The following is an 18,532-nucleotide window of genomic DNA, read 5'->3' on the forward strand; positions in this document are numbered from 1 at the left end:
ACCTGTTTCTATTCTTAATTCCATCTCGAAACTTATGGAAAAAATTGTTTATGAACAGGTTGATAGGTACCTTACCGAAAAAAATCTGATGTATGAATTTCAATCAGGATTCAGAACATCCCATTCCACTGACACATGCCTTCTCTATTTGAACGACCACATCAACCATGAGGTGGACTCGGGCAAGTACTGCGGCATGGTCATGCTGGACCTCCAGAAGGCCTTCGACACAGTAGATCACCACATATTGTTAGATAAACTGAAAGCAATTGGGTTCGATAGAACATCGGTGAGCTGGATGCAATCCTACTTAGAGGGGAGGGAACAGGTGGTTAGTGTGAACGGAACACTGTCCCCCCCCCTCCCAGTGACCTGCGGCGTTCCACAAGGAAGCATATTGGGACCTTTACTGTTCCTAATATATGTGAATGACATGTCATCAGCATGTGATTGCAATTTGTTCCTGTTCGCGGATGACTCGGCTCTGCTGGTCTCTGACAGGGACATATTGCAGGTGGAAAAAGCGCTAAGCACTGAACTGAGTAGAATCTGCATCTGGCTAGCTGACAATAAACTATCAATACACCTAGGTAAAACTGAAACCATCCTATATGGATCCCCATCTAAACTCAGAAAGGCTGAAATTTTTAAAATAAAAGTGGGTAACATTAATATCACAAGAAAAGAGGATATTACATACCTGGGCTCCATCTTAGAGGCAAATCTTTCCGGACATAAAATGGCAGCAAAAGTAATCAAAAAAGTGAACCATAGAACTAGATTCTTGTACAGGATATCCTCACTTGTCAGTAAAAACACACTGAGGACCCTATCAGGAGCTCTCATTCAATGTCACTTCGACTATGCCGTAACATCATGGTACTATAGAACCACAAAGGCCCATAAAACAAGACTCCAGACAGCCCAAAATAAACTGGTTAGGCTTCTGCTAGGCCTCAACCCTAGGACACATCTAACCGCTGCTCATTTTCTGAGCCTTGATTGGCTACGAGTAGTTGACAGAGTGCAGCAGCTTGCACTGGGCCTGGTCTTCAAGATACGCTACACCACAAAGACACCCAAGTACCTGTCAACATACTTCCAAAAAGTGAACAACGTCCACACATACAACACCAGAGGAAGCTCCACGAACCACGTTCAACCGCGTTGCACCACAAACAAGGGGTTAAACTCGTTTGCAAACTATGCAGTAAAAATGTGGAACGCCCTTCCTATAATCTTAAAGGAGTGCAAAACACTGCCCACCTTCAAAACCACTCTCAAAAAACATTTACAGGAGGCTGCAATCCGTAACTGGACCCTCTAAATCAAAAATCAGATTAAAAGACCCGAACTACCCACTGTACATACTTTGTGTTTTGTCCCCCGCCGCCACCTGTGGTGTATGTCCCCACCTGTCCTACCCGCTGTACATACCTTATGTTTTGTTGTATTGTTCTTCCCATGATGGATGTATGTTTATCTTGTAGATAGTAATAGTTATTTGTCTGTATTATCTTGTAGATAGTACTAGTTTTTTTTTGTCTGTCTTACATGTAACGATGAATTGAGAATCAAGGACCCCAATTGAAATAAGCCAGTGGCTTTCTTGGGTTTTTATCCTTTTAGTTGACCTTGTATGTAATATGTACTTTCATGTACCTACTTCTGCAAATCTTCTAATAAAGTTTTCAATCAATCAATCAATTCACACTTTTTAAAAAGCTGGGACCGGCGTGTACATCGTGGACCTCGTGGACCATGGTGCCGTTCAGCATCTGCTTGGACCAAGTTGGACCCAACCGAATTGTCTTTTAGTTCAGAAGCACTTCTCCCAGTAGCAGACTCCATTGTTTCACTTTCAAAGTGAGGCGCCAAAGTCACGTAACAGTAATGAGGTCTACAATTGGCTATGGGGAGTTGCCTCCCCCTCCTCCATCTGGACGATCAATTGGCTATGGCGGAGATCCCTCCCCCTCCATCCGGATATGATGTAATCTAGCTAGTAATCTTGCTCTCCGGGGCGCATTTTTTGCGCCCCGGCCGGGAAATAGGAGACAGCCAATTGGAGCGCTGCTACAGCTCACGTGTACGCCAAAAGTATTTGGCCTGCCATAGACTTGCATTCGGCCGGCGCCCCGACTCCTCCCCTATGCATTTTAACAGTGAATTTTACACACACACAGATAAAATGTTTATTGTATTGGAGGATTTTTAATGAATGCTGATAGGCGCCGACAGAATATCAGCCGCATTTTGTGAATAAACAATGTTTCTTTTAAAAAAACGTTTACCGCAACTAGGAAGTGAAGGTGGGGGCGGCGCCCCAGCGCCCTCTATTGGCCAGCCGCCACTGATTGAAGTCATCCTAGAACGTAGTATCCTAGAACGTACTCTTATGCAATAGTAAATAGTTATGTCGTTTTCATTCAACATCAAGCACTGGTGTTGCATCTCCTGTCTGCCAGAGCATGCTGTGTTTGCAGGTGTCTCAGAGCTGCACTCCACCACACGACATGGCCCCTGAGGCGTCCTGCCCCAGTCCACTCCCCAGGAGTCGTTCCTCCTTTAGTTTGACCTCTGTGAACTCCTCCCTCACCCGCCGCAGCAGCTCTGGACACAGCAGCACATCCAGGGCCGTCATGGCCAAGGCCTTCGCTGCCCGCAGAGCATAGAACTGAGCCTTCTCATCACCTACAAGGAATCAGTCAAGGACAAGGAATTACATACATTAACATTGTTTTATTTTATTTTTAACATGCACATGCACTTTATTTTTAACACTTTTCCCAATCCAATGACTACAACATCTGAACATGCAGCATGCTGTAGGGAAGAAAACATGCTGGCTTTAATAAAGATGACATATACTGTATATATAATCTAATGTGATCAAAAGGAAAACTATTACTGTAATCAGATAACAGTGGTCATGCATGTTTAAGGTGCATACCAGCTGCTACAGTGTACTCTTCTGTGTGATTCAGAGCCTCAGAACCAATATAGAAGTAGGGGTGGATTCCAGGTATAACAAAAGACACATTTCCAAAGTCAGTGGAGCCTGTGGGTGTTCAAGACAATATGGGCCTTTCATAAAGTTATACAAGAGCTTTCATATAGTCACACACAACATTTCTATCTCATTGCATAACTGTTGTTTCTATCGCAACTGAACTGTTGCCTGAGTATTGTGTAGAAACGAATGTCCACCTTCTAATGACCACAAGAGGGCCTATGGGATGCATAAGAGATGCTTCTCCTACCAGAAGAGTTTTTAAGAACCTCTTCATCTGTTGTGAATTCCATCCCCAAGGCTTTGCCGTTGTCCTCATACAGACTGTGCAGTGTGGTGTTCCGCAGGACGTTGTCAAACGCATTCTTTGCAAACTGGACTTCAACCTTAGGAAGACATTTTTGGTAAAAATGTTTTAATAATAATGAAAAAAAGTAATACACGTTGGGTTCAATGCAACAGAAAAATGCATGACTGTACCAGATGAGTTCTTAATTTCTATAATAATTTTCCTATGAGGTGATTTAAAAATAAAATAAAAAAAGAAGAAGAAGAAAAAAATCGCTTACTTCACAGCCAGTTGCCATGGCAGCAGATCTAAAACACCTCTCAGCCTTGGCTTTGATAGTGGGCAGGTCTTTGCGTGAGGGAGTGCGCAGGTAATACTCCAGCTCAGTGTAGGCAGGGATGATATTGGGTTTCACCCCACCATGCTTGATGATACCTGCACAGGACAAGGTCCACCAGTGCTTGAGAGCAAGTGGGGAAGGTCACTACAAGAAACAGTTGTTGTTGTTGTTGTTGTTGTTGTTGTTGTATGTTAAACATAACTCCTGAAGACAAGATCAGGAGGAACATAAGTGTTAACTAGGCTGTCCCTCACCATGGACTCTCCAGTCTGGTTTGAGTTGCTGTCTGAGCACAGAGATGTTGTTGTAGGCCAGGACAGCAGCGTCCAGCGCATTGATCCCTTCCCAGGGGTAGGCGGCAGCATGAGACGCCTTGCCATGGTACCTCACTATGACACTGGAAATGAAATCATAAATCAGACACTAAGTGTCCTCCTGGTTTATTCTGGGAGTAGGACAGGGGCACGAGAGATCTCTCACACATAACTGGCCTGTAGCCTGAAATAGCTACATGTTGCAATGCAGAAACGAGGGCCTCCAACTACAACGAGAGCTCCTGCACAGTTGATATTGACCTATCAATATCAATAAATGATTGCATGCACTACTACAACATGCATGTTTCTAATGTGTTATTCGTGTAGTTGGAAATTACTGTGAGAAGTGGAAATCAAATATTTGTCTTTATTCATCATGAAATATATTGTAATAGACTGTTTTGGTTGTAAGAACCAATAAAATAACTAATCAAATAGCCTTACTCGTGTTCCGCCACGTCTGGCAGATAGGAGGCATCCTCCTGTGAGGGGTGGGCCATGAACGCCATGTCAAGGCCTTCAAAAGCACCCAACCGTATCATGTCTATTTTACCCCCACCATCCTCCTCGGCTGGGGTCCCCAACACCGTCACCTGTGGAGAGAGCAAATTACCCGATCAACCTGTGTCTAGTTCCATGGATGCTCTCTAACGGCATCCACGGACTTGTATATAATTCAACGTTATACAGGCTCTATAATACAGCATAAACAATATAGTTGAGGAATTTGGCTATTTATATTGCACTGAGAATTGGCGCAGAGCATGCTCAAGGTGTCAGTCTTCAGAAAAGACTTCTCAGATTTCTATTGCATAATTCATGTGTGTGCGATCCTATTATACATCTATATTTATGTGTATGAGCGCTGACAATACCTGGACACGAACAGGGAACTCGGGTGTGCATTCTACCAATGCTTTTAGCCCCAACGCTGCGGCAGCTCCCACTTCTGCGATCAGGTTATGGCCACAGGCATGTCCAATGCCAGGTAATGCATCGTATTCGCACAAGAAACCAATATGTAATACATCGTTGCCCTCCTGGCCACTGACCGGTCCCCATGACGCACGGAATGCTGTCTCAAGTTTATAGTGACTATTCACACTCCATCCCTTTTCATCAGAGAAAAATTGCACCAACCTGTCGTGAGACTTTCTTTCTTCATATGCAAGTTCTGGGCAACTCCATATGTCTTTGCTTAGACTATAGAGCTTGTCTTTGACTTCGTCAATACAATTGCCAACTTTCTGTTTGAACTCGAGGAGTGACTCAGTGGATATGGTGTGCTGAGCCATTGGCAACTGGATAGTCTACGAAAGGAGGCTGAAAGCAGGTGTCTGAGGTACCTGTCTACTACGCTATTGAGACCTGTGGTAATGGAGAAAACAATGTTTCGAGTAACCTCGGCACGCACCTCAGGTTGTCGGGTACGTACGTATCTCTGAAATAAGCATGCTGTTAGTCGGCAGGGCGCACTCATAATTATATTTGGTCGGCAGGGGGCACTCTCCATCTGTTTTTCCATCACCAACTACAACAACAACCCAGTCCCAAACAAGAAGCTGATTCTCCAGAGATTTGGCGGGGAGGGCATACGACAGGAGTGTAATTCTGTCCCAGCTCCGCGGGGCGTCTGTCTCTCGTCAACAACGAGAGCTGCAAGTGTCTCGCTATGAACTCATAAGACAACACCGTATTAATCTATATGAACTCATAAGACAACACCGTATTAATCTATATGAACAATATTGATCAAGTCATTATATGAAGGTAGCTGTACTTACCACAGGTGATGACAGCCAGTCCAGTGTGATTGACAGCCGACAAGTTCCCAACGTTTCACTCATTGCGCATGCGCTAAAGCACCACTAAAGCACCACTAAAGCATTTTAAAGCATTGATTGGCTGCACTAAAGCAACCACTAAAGCATTGGGCGACATGATTGGACACCACTAAAGCATTTGGCGATATGATTGGATGTGCACGTTCTAATGAACAGACTAATGTGCTCTCGGTAGCGCCACTGTGACAGAGCTGGGAGGAGAAGAAAAAAAAAAATCACCTACTTGAAGAAATTCAGTCCCACATCTGTTCACAAGGCTCTGATCAGTGTAGAATCTCTGTCCTCTGTCTCTCTGTCCTATCTGATCATGTGTATCATCATGTAGTCATGTAGTCATATCATATCTGATAGAATCAATCACACTGTCATACAGGCAGCAGCAGCAGCAGACACAGTCTAGAAAAAGTCAATAGGTCATTGGATTTGAACCCTGGCCTTCAGCGTTAAAAAGACAGACAGAGACTTAACACACTGAGCTACTCGGGCAGTCCTGAGAAAAAAAGACTCATCTACTTCAAGACATTTCACATGATCTCATTTCACATCTCACCATCATAGTGTTGTCTCTGGATTTCAAACAATCAAACCATTTTGTATTCTATATTTATGCAACTAACCATGCAACAAGCCAACTGTAATTCAACATCAATAAAGTAGAGCCTTTTGAACTCAATGTCTCATCTGAAAGCTTTTCTATGATTTATTGCTCTTGACCCTTATACACACACACACACGCGCACACACACACACACACGCGCGCACACGCGCGCGCACGTACACACACACACACACACACACACACACACAGAGAAGGAGTTTTTATGAATGAATTATGATTCATCAAAATAAGTATCAGAGGCTGGGTTAGATCATAACTCTTCTGTTTCTCTATCCTTCTGAGCTCATGCCAGAAGAAAAGAAAAAACACTGCTCTTTTGAAGTGACAAAGTAAAGTCATTTCCGATCAACGGGAGCTCTCTCTCTAAGATTTGGGTCAGAAATGAGAGTTGCTTTGACTCGGGTCCTGAGTCCTGGCTGCGTTCCTCTTGCCTAAGAAAAAGGGTCTTTCACAGAATGCTTGCTTTTTAAAACTGGAGGGAGAGAGGGAGGAGGAGGTGGCGCTTCGACATACATAAGAGACTAGGACCGATCACTTGCCCAACTTAGCACAACGACACCAGATTATCTTTGCCTTTCTTATGGTTTTATCATTTCCTTTGCTGCATCAGTTAAAATTAATCCTGTTAGATTAACCTTCAATTCAAGAGGAACACCAATATTTGCTATTATCATACTGAGCACAGGTTATTCAGCAGTATGGGTTTTCACTGGATGTCCGACATACTTAACCTGACTCTGAGACTCCCTGAGCACTCGGTCCTGCAGCCTGCATGGGATTACCTCCGCCAGAACCAACATGGTCAACTGAGGAGCCCTCTCTTTCCCGTGGTTCTCTCCGTCTCCACCTACATCTTCCTGGTGTCTTTCTACACTCTCCTGGACCTCCTGGCCCCCACCTGGCCCTGCATCAACCGCTACAAGCTGCACCCGGACAGGCCCATCACCTGGACCAACATCTGGACCACCCTGGATCTCACCACCTACAACCACCTGGCTTACATCTTCCCTGCCGCAGTAGCCCAGTGGCTGTGGAGGCCACCCACCCCTCTACCTCGCCACGCGCCCACTCTCGGAGGCTTTCTCCTGGGGATCTTAGGCTGCACGGTGGTCTTTGACTTCCAGTACTATCTGTGGCACCTGCTGCACCACCGGGTGTTGTGGCTGTACCGTACCTTCCATGCAGTGCACCACCAGTACAACCAGCCCTTCAGCCTGGTCACCCAGTACCTGTCCGCGTGGGAGCTCTTCAGCGTGGGCTTCTGGACCACCGTGGACCCCCTCCTGCTGCAGTGCCACTGTCTCACTGCCTGGGGCTTCATGGTTTTCACCATCTGTGTGTCCACAGAGGACCACTGTGGCTATGACTTCCCCTGGTCCCTGCACAACCTGGTGCCCCTCGGGCTGTGGGGCGGCCCACCCAAGCACGATGCCCACCATCAGCGACCCGGGACTAACTTCGCTCCCTTCTTCTCACACTGGGACTGGCTAGGGGGCACCAACACGATGCCAACCCCTTCGACCAATACAGGCACAACAACCACGAAAGACTTGGAAGGGAGGAAAGACAATGGGCGCTTAATTTAGTCTCTCTCCATCTCTGTGTCTCTGCCTCTCCCTGTCGTTCTCTCTCTCTCTCTCTCTCTCCCTCTCTTTCTGCCTCTCTTCAGTCTTTTACACAATCTCTCGCCTCTCCTTTTTTTCTCTACCTCTACGGTCTCTCTCTCTGTCTCTCAGTCTCTGCTTTAGTCTCTTTCTCTCTCTACCTCTAATCTCTTCTGTGAATTGATATGTACCCAGTACATACTAATCTAAGTCTGCTACTCTGCTCTCTTACAAATCTCTGGTTGTCTTCTTAACCTAGGTTTTGTGTGCAGCATTTTTTTTTTGCACATAGTAGTTTCCGTTTTTAAAAATCTACATTTTTCTAGATCTTTTGGCTCTCTGTCGATGGATTGGTGTTTGTTCCCATGGCATTCTCAGGTCAGACTTCCATATATGTGAAATGTGTTTCTAATTGCTCTAGAATCCATGCTGAATTGAGTTCAGTATTTTTGTAACGTTGTTAGGTATTGTGTTTTTCTCATGATTCTTTTTGAATAAATATTTGTTGAAACGCACGTATATGGACTATCTATTATAATGCACCTCACTGATTGAAGCTTTGTAATGTTTCTGTTATACTTTTACAATATATACTACTGTATTTCTAACACAGTGAAACAACTTTTATCTGAATCCAATAAATAAAAGACGAGTAACTAGTCTAATATCATAAGCCTATAGGTCTATAGTCAATAGTCTCTTAATAAATACTGTGGCATTGGCGAGAGCGCCTCAGTACATCATGGCATTTCCTTTGATAAGTAAACACAGGTATCATTCACATGTTCACGTCTTCAATGCCCCCCCCCCCCCCACACACACACACACACACACACACACACACACACACACACGCACACGAATAATAATCTAAAAACATGAATGACGGTCTTTTAGCTGCGTCCCGGACTCCCAGTGCGATGCGTGGGGCCAATACTAATTTATCATCCTCTCTTTCAGACGATGTCAATGCTCTCATTGGCAGGGATCTTAACGCCACGCCTCCCACCACAAAACACCTTTGTCATATGTACAAAAGAAGAGATTTGGTGAGGCTGCATTCTCATTTTATGCACCCAAATTATGGAATACACTGCCAGTTTACATTAGGGATGCAACCTCAGCAAATATTTTCAAGTCAAGACTAAAAACCCATCTTTTAAATATTGCCTTTAATTAAATGACTAAACAATACAATTATGATTATATAATGATTAAAGCACTTTGAGCTGCAACGTTTGCAGGAAAAGTGCTATACAAATAAAAGTTATTATTATTATTATTATTATTATTATTATTATTCAGTTGTTCGTTGCATAATGTTCATTGGTCCGACTAAAACTCCACTGGATCACCAGTGGAGGACCCCAATTGAAATAAGCCAGTGGCTTTCTTGGGTTTTTATCCTGTTAGTTGACCTTGTATGTAATATGTACTTTCATGTACCTACTTCTGCAAATCTTCTAATAAAGTTTTCAATCAATCAATCAAAACCAAACGCGTGTTGAAAACTAGCGTCTTTCAAATTCTACCGCCACTTGCAAACACAACGCGTAAGCTAGCTAGCTAGTTCTACGTTTGTTGAAAACGCAACAGGGCATAAAGACAACTATAATGAATTATTAAATCAGAGCTATCTTGTATTAGTTGAATGACTAATATCTCATGATGAAATATGTGGTTGTCACTGGTTTGCTGGTGAAATATTCATAACTTGGCTGTCATTGAGCGCAGCTGCGCGAGCCTTCATGTATTTATGTGCTGACGAGATCGGATATTAGAGATTTGATTGCATTAACAGTGCATATTAATGTGGAAAGATTTTGAACTGGCACATTTGTTGTGTGTGCCTGATGTGTAGTGTAGTGGGGTATGTGGAGGGGGGGATTGTTTATCAGAGTGATAGCTCTGTTATCTCCATCGGGGACTTTCAAAGGACTATGGTACTGTATTTGATAACTGCCCACTCACCCTATTTAGGATTGCTAAAAATAGACAATACACAAAGATGAGGGGAGAAAACTGACTGGTTTTATTCTCAGAAAAGACAAGGGACCCCTCTTGCCAAATACATTTGAGATTGCACCTTAAGTGTGTTCACTGTATGTCCACAGGAGTGTAAAGAGGCCCAGGTTGCCCTGCTGTTGGAGGCAAACCAAAGAAAGGCGGAGCAAGAGCTCTACATGGCAGAGAAGGCCCGAGTGGCAGAAGAAAGAAAGGAAGAACAAGGGGTCTGGAAGAGGGAGATGGAGGAAGCCGAGGCCAGGTACATGGCAGAGAAGGCCCGAGTGGCAGAGATCTTGAAGAGGGAGGCGGAGAAGAGAGAGAAAGAGGTGGAGAAGAGAGAGAAAGAGGTGGAGCAAGCTCAGGACGGGCAAATGAAAGAGATGGTCAGAGTGGAAAAAGCTAGAAAGGTAGAGCAAGAGGTCTGGAAGACAGAGAAGGAGAAGATAAAGAAAGAAGGGGAGGAGAAGGAGAAGCAACACAGCGATGCAGAGAAGAGGCTGAAGGAAGAGAGACAGAGGGTAGATGAGGACAGAGAAGAGCTGGACAGGGAGAAGAAAATAGTTCAGGATCTTCAAGATGAATTGGAGAGGAGGAAGAAAGTGTTGGAGGATAGGGAGAGAGAGATGAAAATGGAGGTGAAAGAGAAGATGAAGGTGATGAAAAGGGAAGAGAAGGAGAGAGAGAGAGTCAGGAATGAAAAGGAGGTAAAGAGAAACGAGATGGAGCTGAAGAAGTTAGAAAAGGTCAAGAGAGAGAGTCAGACAATCCTGGAGGATAAAGAAAAGGAGGTGAAAGAGAGGATGGAGGTGATGAAAAGGGCAGAGGAGGAGAGAGAAAAGGAGGTGAAAGAAATGAAAGAGATGATGGAGGTGATGAAAAGGGAAGAGGAGGAGAGAGAGAGAGTCAGGAAAGAAAAGGAGGGAGAGATGGAGAAAACAGTAAGGACAGCAAAGCTGGCAGGCTTAGGGTTAACACTAGGCTTAGGCTTAACACTAACCCTAAAAATGTTGCTTTTTTTTTTTTTTTTTGATAATTTTTGCATTTTAAATAACTGTCAGAGCAAATCAATAAATGTCCTGAAATGTCTAAAAATGTTTTTTCACTTTGTCATTCTGGGGTATTATGTGTGGATTGATGGCAAATTATGACTTTGCTTGTTCTGTAGACATGGGTCTACGGACATCAACTAAACTTGTTTCTCTAAAAGCTTGTTTGCTTTGAGAGAACCATAAACAGCAGAGGAACTATTAGCTCTTACAGGAGATACGAGAATGATAGTGATTTGGGATATTAAGATACACAGGTTACACAGTGTCTAAACTAGCAAGATAAACACCTTATATTAAGATACCCAGGTTACACAGTGTCTAAACTAGCAAGATAAACACCTTATATTAAGATACCCAGGTTACACAGTGTCTAAACTAGCAAGATAAACACCTTATATGAAGATACCCAGGTTACACAGTGTCTAAACTAGCAAGATAAACACCTTATATTAAGATACCCAGGTTACACAGTGTCTAAACTAGCAAGATAAACACCTTATATTAAGATACCCAGGTTACACGGTGTCTAAACTAGCAAGATAAACACCTTATATTAAGATACCCAGGTTACACGGTGTCTAAACTAGCAAGATAAACACCTTATACTGATCCACGGGCTGAACCAGCGCTGCACACAAGAGCCCTCGGCATGACGAGTCTCATCATGATTATCTACAATCATTCACCTGTAGGCGTACTCAATTTACAGTAAGTTGTCAGTGAGGTCACCTTGTTGCGTCCTTCTGAAAGGTAACAAGTTCTACAGTAATAACTGTAAGCAGTTGCAGCACAGCTGCAGGGCGGAATACCAACGGCATCCGTCCAACTTCCCTGCTTTTCCCAGTTTTTTCTTACATTACAGAAAGGTTCCACCTCTAAGAGGACGGTATACCTCAACGAAAGAGCTTGAAAAGTCAAAAGATACAGACTAATGTTGGTGCCTGTTCAGATACAAAATAACTGGTCTGTTAGAAAAGACTACAAGTGATTTCTATTGCCTCTGCCCTTAACGGCAGCAAGCAAAGATGGTCGCTTGACTGTACTGTGACCCCACTACATGAGCTCTCAGATACATAGATCCCCCATACACCCCAAAAAATCAATTACACAGACAATGTTTTTGCAATGTTCAAATACATTTAATTCATAGGCAGTTATGCACATCTTTTTCATCTTTGATCTTCTCCATAGTTTCTAGAATCAAATAAAACATACTACTCTCTATTAGACGACTTATTGTTAGGGGATATTTGAGCTCTGTGGAGGTGTGTCTGGTTCTGCTTACACAGCCTGGGCCAGACCCACCATGTTGTTCTGTCTGTCAAATACGGTGTAGAACTCCCTGATGAAGAATCTCCCCAGGTCCACAGCCTGCTACTGACACCGCTGCCCAGGCCAGAGTTCTAGAACGACAAGAGCGGAGGAATTTACTGATGGAATTCCAGTTCTACTTCAAGAGATTTAAATTAAATGTTGCTTTAGGCATTGGCTGGGTGGGCTGTCAGTAATGGAACCTGGTTAACCCATGGTTAATGTTGTTTGACACACCTACTAGCAGAGTGGACTGATCATAGGCTGCAGCAGCAGGAGGTTGCACTCTCCCTAGTGGCCAACATCATCTCAGGGAGAGCGTAACGGTGATGCACCTGATGTAGCTGTGACAACCATAGAGGTGGTTTCTATGGTGAGTCTTAAATAATCCTGTTCTAACTCTATATTGTCATCATCTCAACTCAACCAATAACAATTTCTGAACTCAATGTTTCCCTTCTTTTTTTTTTTTTACAATCATGTTTTGTAAGACTCAGCATTCATGTCATACTGTAACAATAGAGATGATTAGAATAATTATATTGTTTTATGATCATAATAAAAAGTAGTTACATAGTATTTTTCACTGGAACTTTACATCCTACTGTATGGGAGTAACTCAGCCCATCCACCTCCCAATGTCTAGCACTTGGATGATGCACAGACATTTTTCACACATATGCTCATCATGGTGAGAGGTGAAACGTTAATAAAACACACTATCCAGTGTCTATGTTTCATTCTAATGTTTAATAGAGAAAACAGACCATGGCTACTTCTCAACCTCTAGAGGGCAGGCAAGTATCGTACAAATAAATGCAGTTTGCTACCCAAACCAAAACGATGGTAATATTGTATTTTGAAACATTGCCACATAACTAACATTCTTTTTGACACTTTATTAAGTTACAGTATGTTGCAAAACCCACAGCTTTTGATTGTTCTGTTACATTTTTTAGGGACCTAAAATTACAGTTCTATAATTGAATAATGAAATCTAAAGAATTTCATTAGAATAGTGAAGGTGTTTCTGTGGTATTTGAAACCAGAGATAATTCAATAAAGCTTTAACACATCACCACCTCATCTCATGAGTTCGCCCCACATCTGAGGTACATGTGTCTTTGGCATAACAGTTACATTTAGCATTGGCAACTCTGAGGGGAAATATTTCATCAGCCTAACAAATGGAAAATAATCTTTAGCTCTAGGAAGTAGATACGGAGATGAACACACACTTGATATATTGTCCATCCCTTAAGTGAAGTCTGTGGGGGCCAGGGGATAAAAAAAGAATCTTCCTCCATTGAAGGTTACGATACGATAAGGCTGAGATTCAATTGAACCTGCATGGCAGGGGAACCCATACTACTAGACACTAACAATACCCTAACACTATTATCTCTCATTAAGAGATTTGAGATTAATTAGACAATGTTTATAGGGTGAAATAAAAACATATTTGATTTGATTGTTTTTCTCTGCACATGGGGTTTGTGATTTGTCCATTATGTGGGTTTGATTTAATTCAACCCTGTAACTGTAACTTGAGATTGGCCTCACAATAAAACCATGCATGTCAGTAGGAGGTTCAGTCCCTCGGCTGTTTGGTTTACAGTAACACACACAGATTACCCATCCAAAGTCTGTACGGCCTGATGTGTTTACTGTGATAGTGGACAAGCAATCAAAAAACATACATTCATATTTTGAAACTATTAACTCACATGTTTACAATGGCTTGTTGTACATTCATTCAAGACCCCCCTAACAGATCATAATGTTCACACAAGCCTTGTTCTGACCTGAAAAGGAACGATGTATTAGGACAGACACCAACTGTCTGTTTCAACATTAGAACAGGACACCACATGAGTTCCATAAACTTGACTTTCCCCAAAAGAAAACATCTACGACAATTGAGTAAAAACAAAAAAGATACAAGATGCACACATAAATCCAGTAAGAACACATACTTTACTTCAATTCCGTTTGAAGTGGAGGGGAGAACCATTTGACTTTTATTTTTTTCCAGCTGGAGTAGAATTGATTCACTCCAGTGTTCCACTGAGGGCCTTCTATGAATACAGTGAATGCCCAGGGGAGCCCAGGGTTACATAGGTACATGTTTTGTTTTTCACATCACAGCTTTGATTAAAACGTGGAAAGGAAGACACAGTTACCATGGCCCTCTCACCGTGGAATTAATTATCACCATGGTGATGGAGGATGGCCCACTCTGTTGCCACAGATGTCTTCATAAACAACCTGTGATGTTACATCTGCCATAGCTTCCCAGGACTCTAACCAGGTAAGTGCACCCTATGCTGTAGAGCACAGTTGTGTTTTTGTGTGTGAGCGATAATATACAGTATATATATATATATATATATATATATATATATATATATATATATATATATATATTTTGGTAGTTTTAGGTAGTTTAGTTAATTACAATCTAGATGAATGCTACTTTTCTTATTGGTAATATTCTTCACTCAAATGGTGGATAAGAGAATAATAGATTTTAAGCTACAAAAAAAAAAAAAAGGAAAATTTCAGCAATTCTTATAGAAATCTCTAGAAATCCTGTTTGGATTTTTCTTTTGAACTGTATACGTTTTCCATCGTATTTACCTGTGTTAGCTGACATAGTCCAGGAGAAAACTTGACTTTTCTTTGTCTCCTGTAGTCTCTCTCTATAGGTTGTGAGACACGTCGACCAGCTCCCACCATGCCTAGCCAACTTGAAGGTGCCATGGACGCGCTTATAACAGTCTTTTACAACTACTCTGGAAATGATGGCGACAAGTTCAAGCTCAACAAGGGAGAGTTGAAAGAGCTTTTGAACAGTGAACTCACCGATTTTCTCACGGTAAAGTAGCTATTTTAATTTCAAGTTTCCATCTGAGCCATTCATAGATTATCGTAATGAATTTATTAAAAAATAAAAATGTTTTACAAAGAATAGGATCATTTCATGGGGGAGATGACTGTATGTTTTTTGGCAAGTTGTAAGAAGTGACACATGCTATCCACTCTCCTCTTAAGCTATGAAATGCTTATGAATAGTTTTTCACATTAGCTGTTTGCTGAACCTTAAATGATACTGTATCTTGACTTGAATTAGAAATCTCTTGACATTTAGCACATAATATCTGGAAGAAAAAGAGAACATCTGACCATCATTATGCGAACAATGTTAATTATTGGAAATTGTCTGGCCTATTGGAGTGTGACCTTTTTAACTTGTTTCTTTTCGTTAATTGATCTACCATGAGCAACAGTAATTATGCTGTGGTTGTGGATGGGTTTGGTACCTTGGCTGATTTAATGTGATTGCTCACTGAGACCTGACAGTGGAATTAGACAACCATGTTGTTGAATTTGCAAATGTCTAAACTGTCTAAAACACATTTGATCAGATTTATTAATCCATTCTGCCTGTTGAGTGTTTTTTGGTCCCAATGTTATGTAAATGTGAAATTGAAAACATATTCAAATCTTCTATGTGCGTCATCAGAAAGCATACCACTGGAACGGCTTCGGTGTGTGTGTGTGTGTGTGTGTGTGTGTGTGTGTGTGTGTGTGTGTGTGTGTGTGTGTGTGTGTGTGTGTGTGTGGGAGTGTACACTGTGCGCTCTAATGGATAAGCCACACAGCCACGAGACATCAAGTGAGGGATGAAGAGTCAAACCTCCCCCCCTCCTTCCATCCCCCTTTTTCTTTTCACTTCTTCAGCCTCCTGCTGCCGGGAACCTCAGGTGCTTACGCATCATAATCAGTGGCCCACATCACCTCCAAATATAGACACCATGTGATGTCACTACCCCCTTATGCCTATCTCTCCAGAGTAGAGACTCTCTCCTGATTCAGAGCAACACTCTCTTTAGCCTTAAGTTCAGGTGCAGTTAAACTCAGGTGACTGTCTCTAGTGACATACTCCCACTGCACGTCAATACACATACACCTGGATCAAAATGTTAGCTTATTATGTTATATCTTTGTAGAATATCTAAATGTCATGCCAGTTTCTGAGTATGAGGTACTGTGAAATTCATTAGTATAACCTTAGGGCCGAATAGTGACGTTGTACACACAGTAAATGTTCATTGAGGATTTCTCATTTTAGTCAAGTGAAGATGCTGTCTCTCAGTGAATCATCCATTTATCACCACAACCTTGAGTCATTCGAGGGTGTCCACCACAGACCAGTTCTGCACGAGTGACAGATGATCATCCAATGATCGCCATTGCCGTGGAGGACAGTGTGTCGACGTCTTTGAAATAAAACAAAGATCTTGACAAGTCTTGTCAAACAGAGAGCTGAGAAGAGCACCTCAAGGCTCTCCCAGCCCCCAGTTCACGAGCCATTAAACACCACTGCCACTCTGGCTGTATGTGACTCCTGTCAGTGCCTTGGTGTGATAAGTCAATAGAGGGTTCCAGCACCAATCCAATGACTCGTCTGTGGTGTCTCCTCAGACCCTGTCCATTTAAGATGGTGTCTCCTCAGACCCTGTCCATTTAAGATGGTGTCTCCTCCACAGACCCTGTCCATTTAAGATGGTGTCTCCTCCACAGACCCTGTCCATTTAAGATGGTGTCTCCTCCACAGACCCTGTCCATTTAAGATGGTGTCCTCAGACCCTGTCCATTTAAGATGGTGTCTCCTCCTCAGACCCTGTCCATTTAAGATGGTGTCCCCTCCTCAGACCCTGTCCATTTAAGATGGTGTCTCCTCAGACCCTGTCCATTTAAGATGGTGTCTTCTCAGACCCTGTCCATTTAAGATGGTGTCTCCTCCACAGACCCTGTCCATTTAAGATGGTGTCCCCTCCTCAGACCCTGTCCATTTAAGATGGTGTCCTCAGACCCTGTCCATTTAAGATGGTGTCTCCTCCTCAGACCCTGTCCATTTAAGATGGTGTCCCCTCCTCAGACCCTGTCCATTTAAGATGGTGTCCTCAGACCCTGTCCATTTAAGATGGTGTCCTCAGACCCTGTCCATTTAAGATGGTGTCTCCTCAGACCCTGTCCATTTAAGATGGTGTCTCCTCAGACCCTGTCCATTTAAGATGGTGTCTCCTCAGACCCTGTCCATTTAAGATGGTGTCTCCTCCTCAGACCCTGTCCATTTAAGACGGCTGGGAAGGTTGACATGTACAGTAACTTTATTGAAATTTGGTGTCTGGAGAGAATGTATTTATTGCTCAAGCATCTAGATATATGGTCAATATGTGACATAAGACCTATAAGGGTGGTCAGTTGTGTTCCGCTGAGTAAGTAATAGTAATTATTAATAAGGATAACTGGTAACAGATGTTGCAATGCAAGGATTTACTTACACAGCACTGACAAATATCACAACGGCCAGATCAAAGCTTTAAAGTAATTTAGTCTAGCCAATTATATTATAAATTGTAAACATTGCTCTGGAAAATCAAACCAATTACCAACCAAACCCACAGAACCATAGTCCTACTGTACGTCAGATCCATGTGCTGTTTTGTCTGAATGACGGATTGACTAATTGATCTATGACTAATTGTATGAATCGTTTAAAAAAAAAGACACATTTGTCCTATTCTAGTCCTTGATTGATTGATTGATTGATTGATTGATTGATTGATTGGTCCCTTGACTGATGGAGGATGTCTTCTCTATGTTCAGTCTCAGAAAGACCCCATGTTGGTGGAGAAGATAATGAACGACCTGGACTCCAACAAAGACAACGAGGTGGATTTCAACGAGTTTGTGGTGCTGGTGGCTGCCCTGACCGTGGCCTGCAACGACTTCTTCCAGGAGCAGCAGAAGAAGAAAACCAAGTAGAATACCAGCCAGAGTAGAGGATCTTAGTACCCCCCTCCCACCAACCCCCCCCAACCCCCCCAACCCCTCCAAATGTCTATTATTTTTGTGTGTTATGCTAGTCATTGTGCCATACCTTTTCTGCATTCAACAACAGTATATTGTTATCTTACAACAAAGGAATTGGCTACAGCAGAAACGGACTGGCACCCAGGCTAGTATAATGTTCCCTTGGGTCCTACAGCAATTTCTATCTGCTTGTTTAGCTAGAGGATTGATTGATTGATTGATTGATTTGTTGATTGATTCAGTCATTCGTTCATTT

The 18,532-nt window shown here is 42.6% G+C and overlaps 3 protein-coding genes across 3 annotated transcripts; 2 read left to right on the plus strand and 1 right to left on the minus strand.

The window, feature by feature from the left end:
• Window positions 1-2,385: 2,385 nt before the first annotated feature.
• LOC308155261 (xaa-Arg dipeptidase-like) lies at window positions 2,386-5,254 on the minus strand (the record flags this gene model as incomplete). The annotated part of the gene is made up of 7 exons (XM_080528545.1): window positions 2,386-2,694; window positions 2,954-3,061; window positions 3,264-3,399; window positions 3,583-3,737; window positions 3,897-4,039; window positions 4,404-4,552; window positions 4,835-5,254. The coding sequence occupies 7 exons, from the start codon at window positions 5,252-5,254 to the stop codon at window positions 2,492-2,494; spliced, it is 1,314 nt and encodes a 437-aa protein (XP_080384671.1). The 3' UTR covers window positions 2,386-2,491.
• A 1,866-nt stretch (window positions 5,255-7,120) lies between these two features.
• On the plus strand, window positions 7,121-8,008 carry ch25hl2 (cholesterol 25-hydroxylase like 2; the record flags this gene model as incomplete). Its single annotated transcript, XM_080529427.1, has 1 exon — window positions 7,121-8,008. The coding sequence occupies one exon, from the start codon at window positions 7,121-7,123 to the stop codon at window positions 8,006-8,008; it is 888 nt and encodes a 295-aa protein (XP_080385553.1).
• A 7,122-nt stretch (window positions 8,009-15,130) lies between these two features.
• On the plus strand, window positions 15,131-18,228 carry s100z (S100 calcium binding protein Z; the record flags this gene model as incomplete). The annotated part of the gene is made up of 2 exons (XM_080528660.1): window positions 15,131-15,271; window positions 18,070-18,228. 2 exons carry the CDS (start codon window positions 15,131-15,133, stop codon window positions 18,226-18,228), a joined length of 300 nt encoding a protein of 99 aa, XP_080384786.1.
• Between the last annotated feature and the right edge of the window lie 304 nt (window positions 18,229-18,532).

The sequence above is a fragment of the Nansenia antarctica genome (genome assembly GCF_963989245.1).
Source record: "Nansenia antarctica genome assembly, chromosome: 4".
NCBI lineage: Eukaryota > Metazoa > Chordata > Actinopteri > Argentiniformes > Microstomatidae > Nansenia > Nansenia antarctica.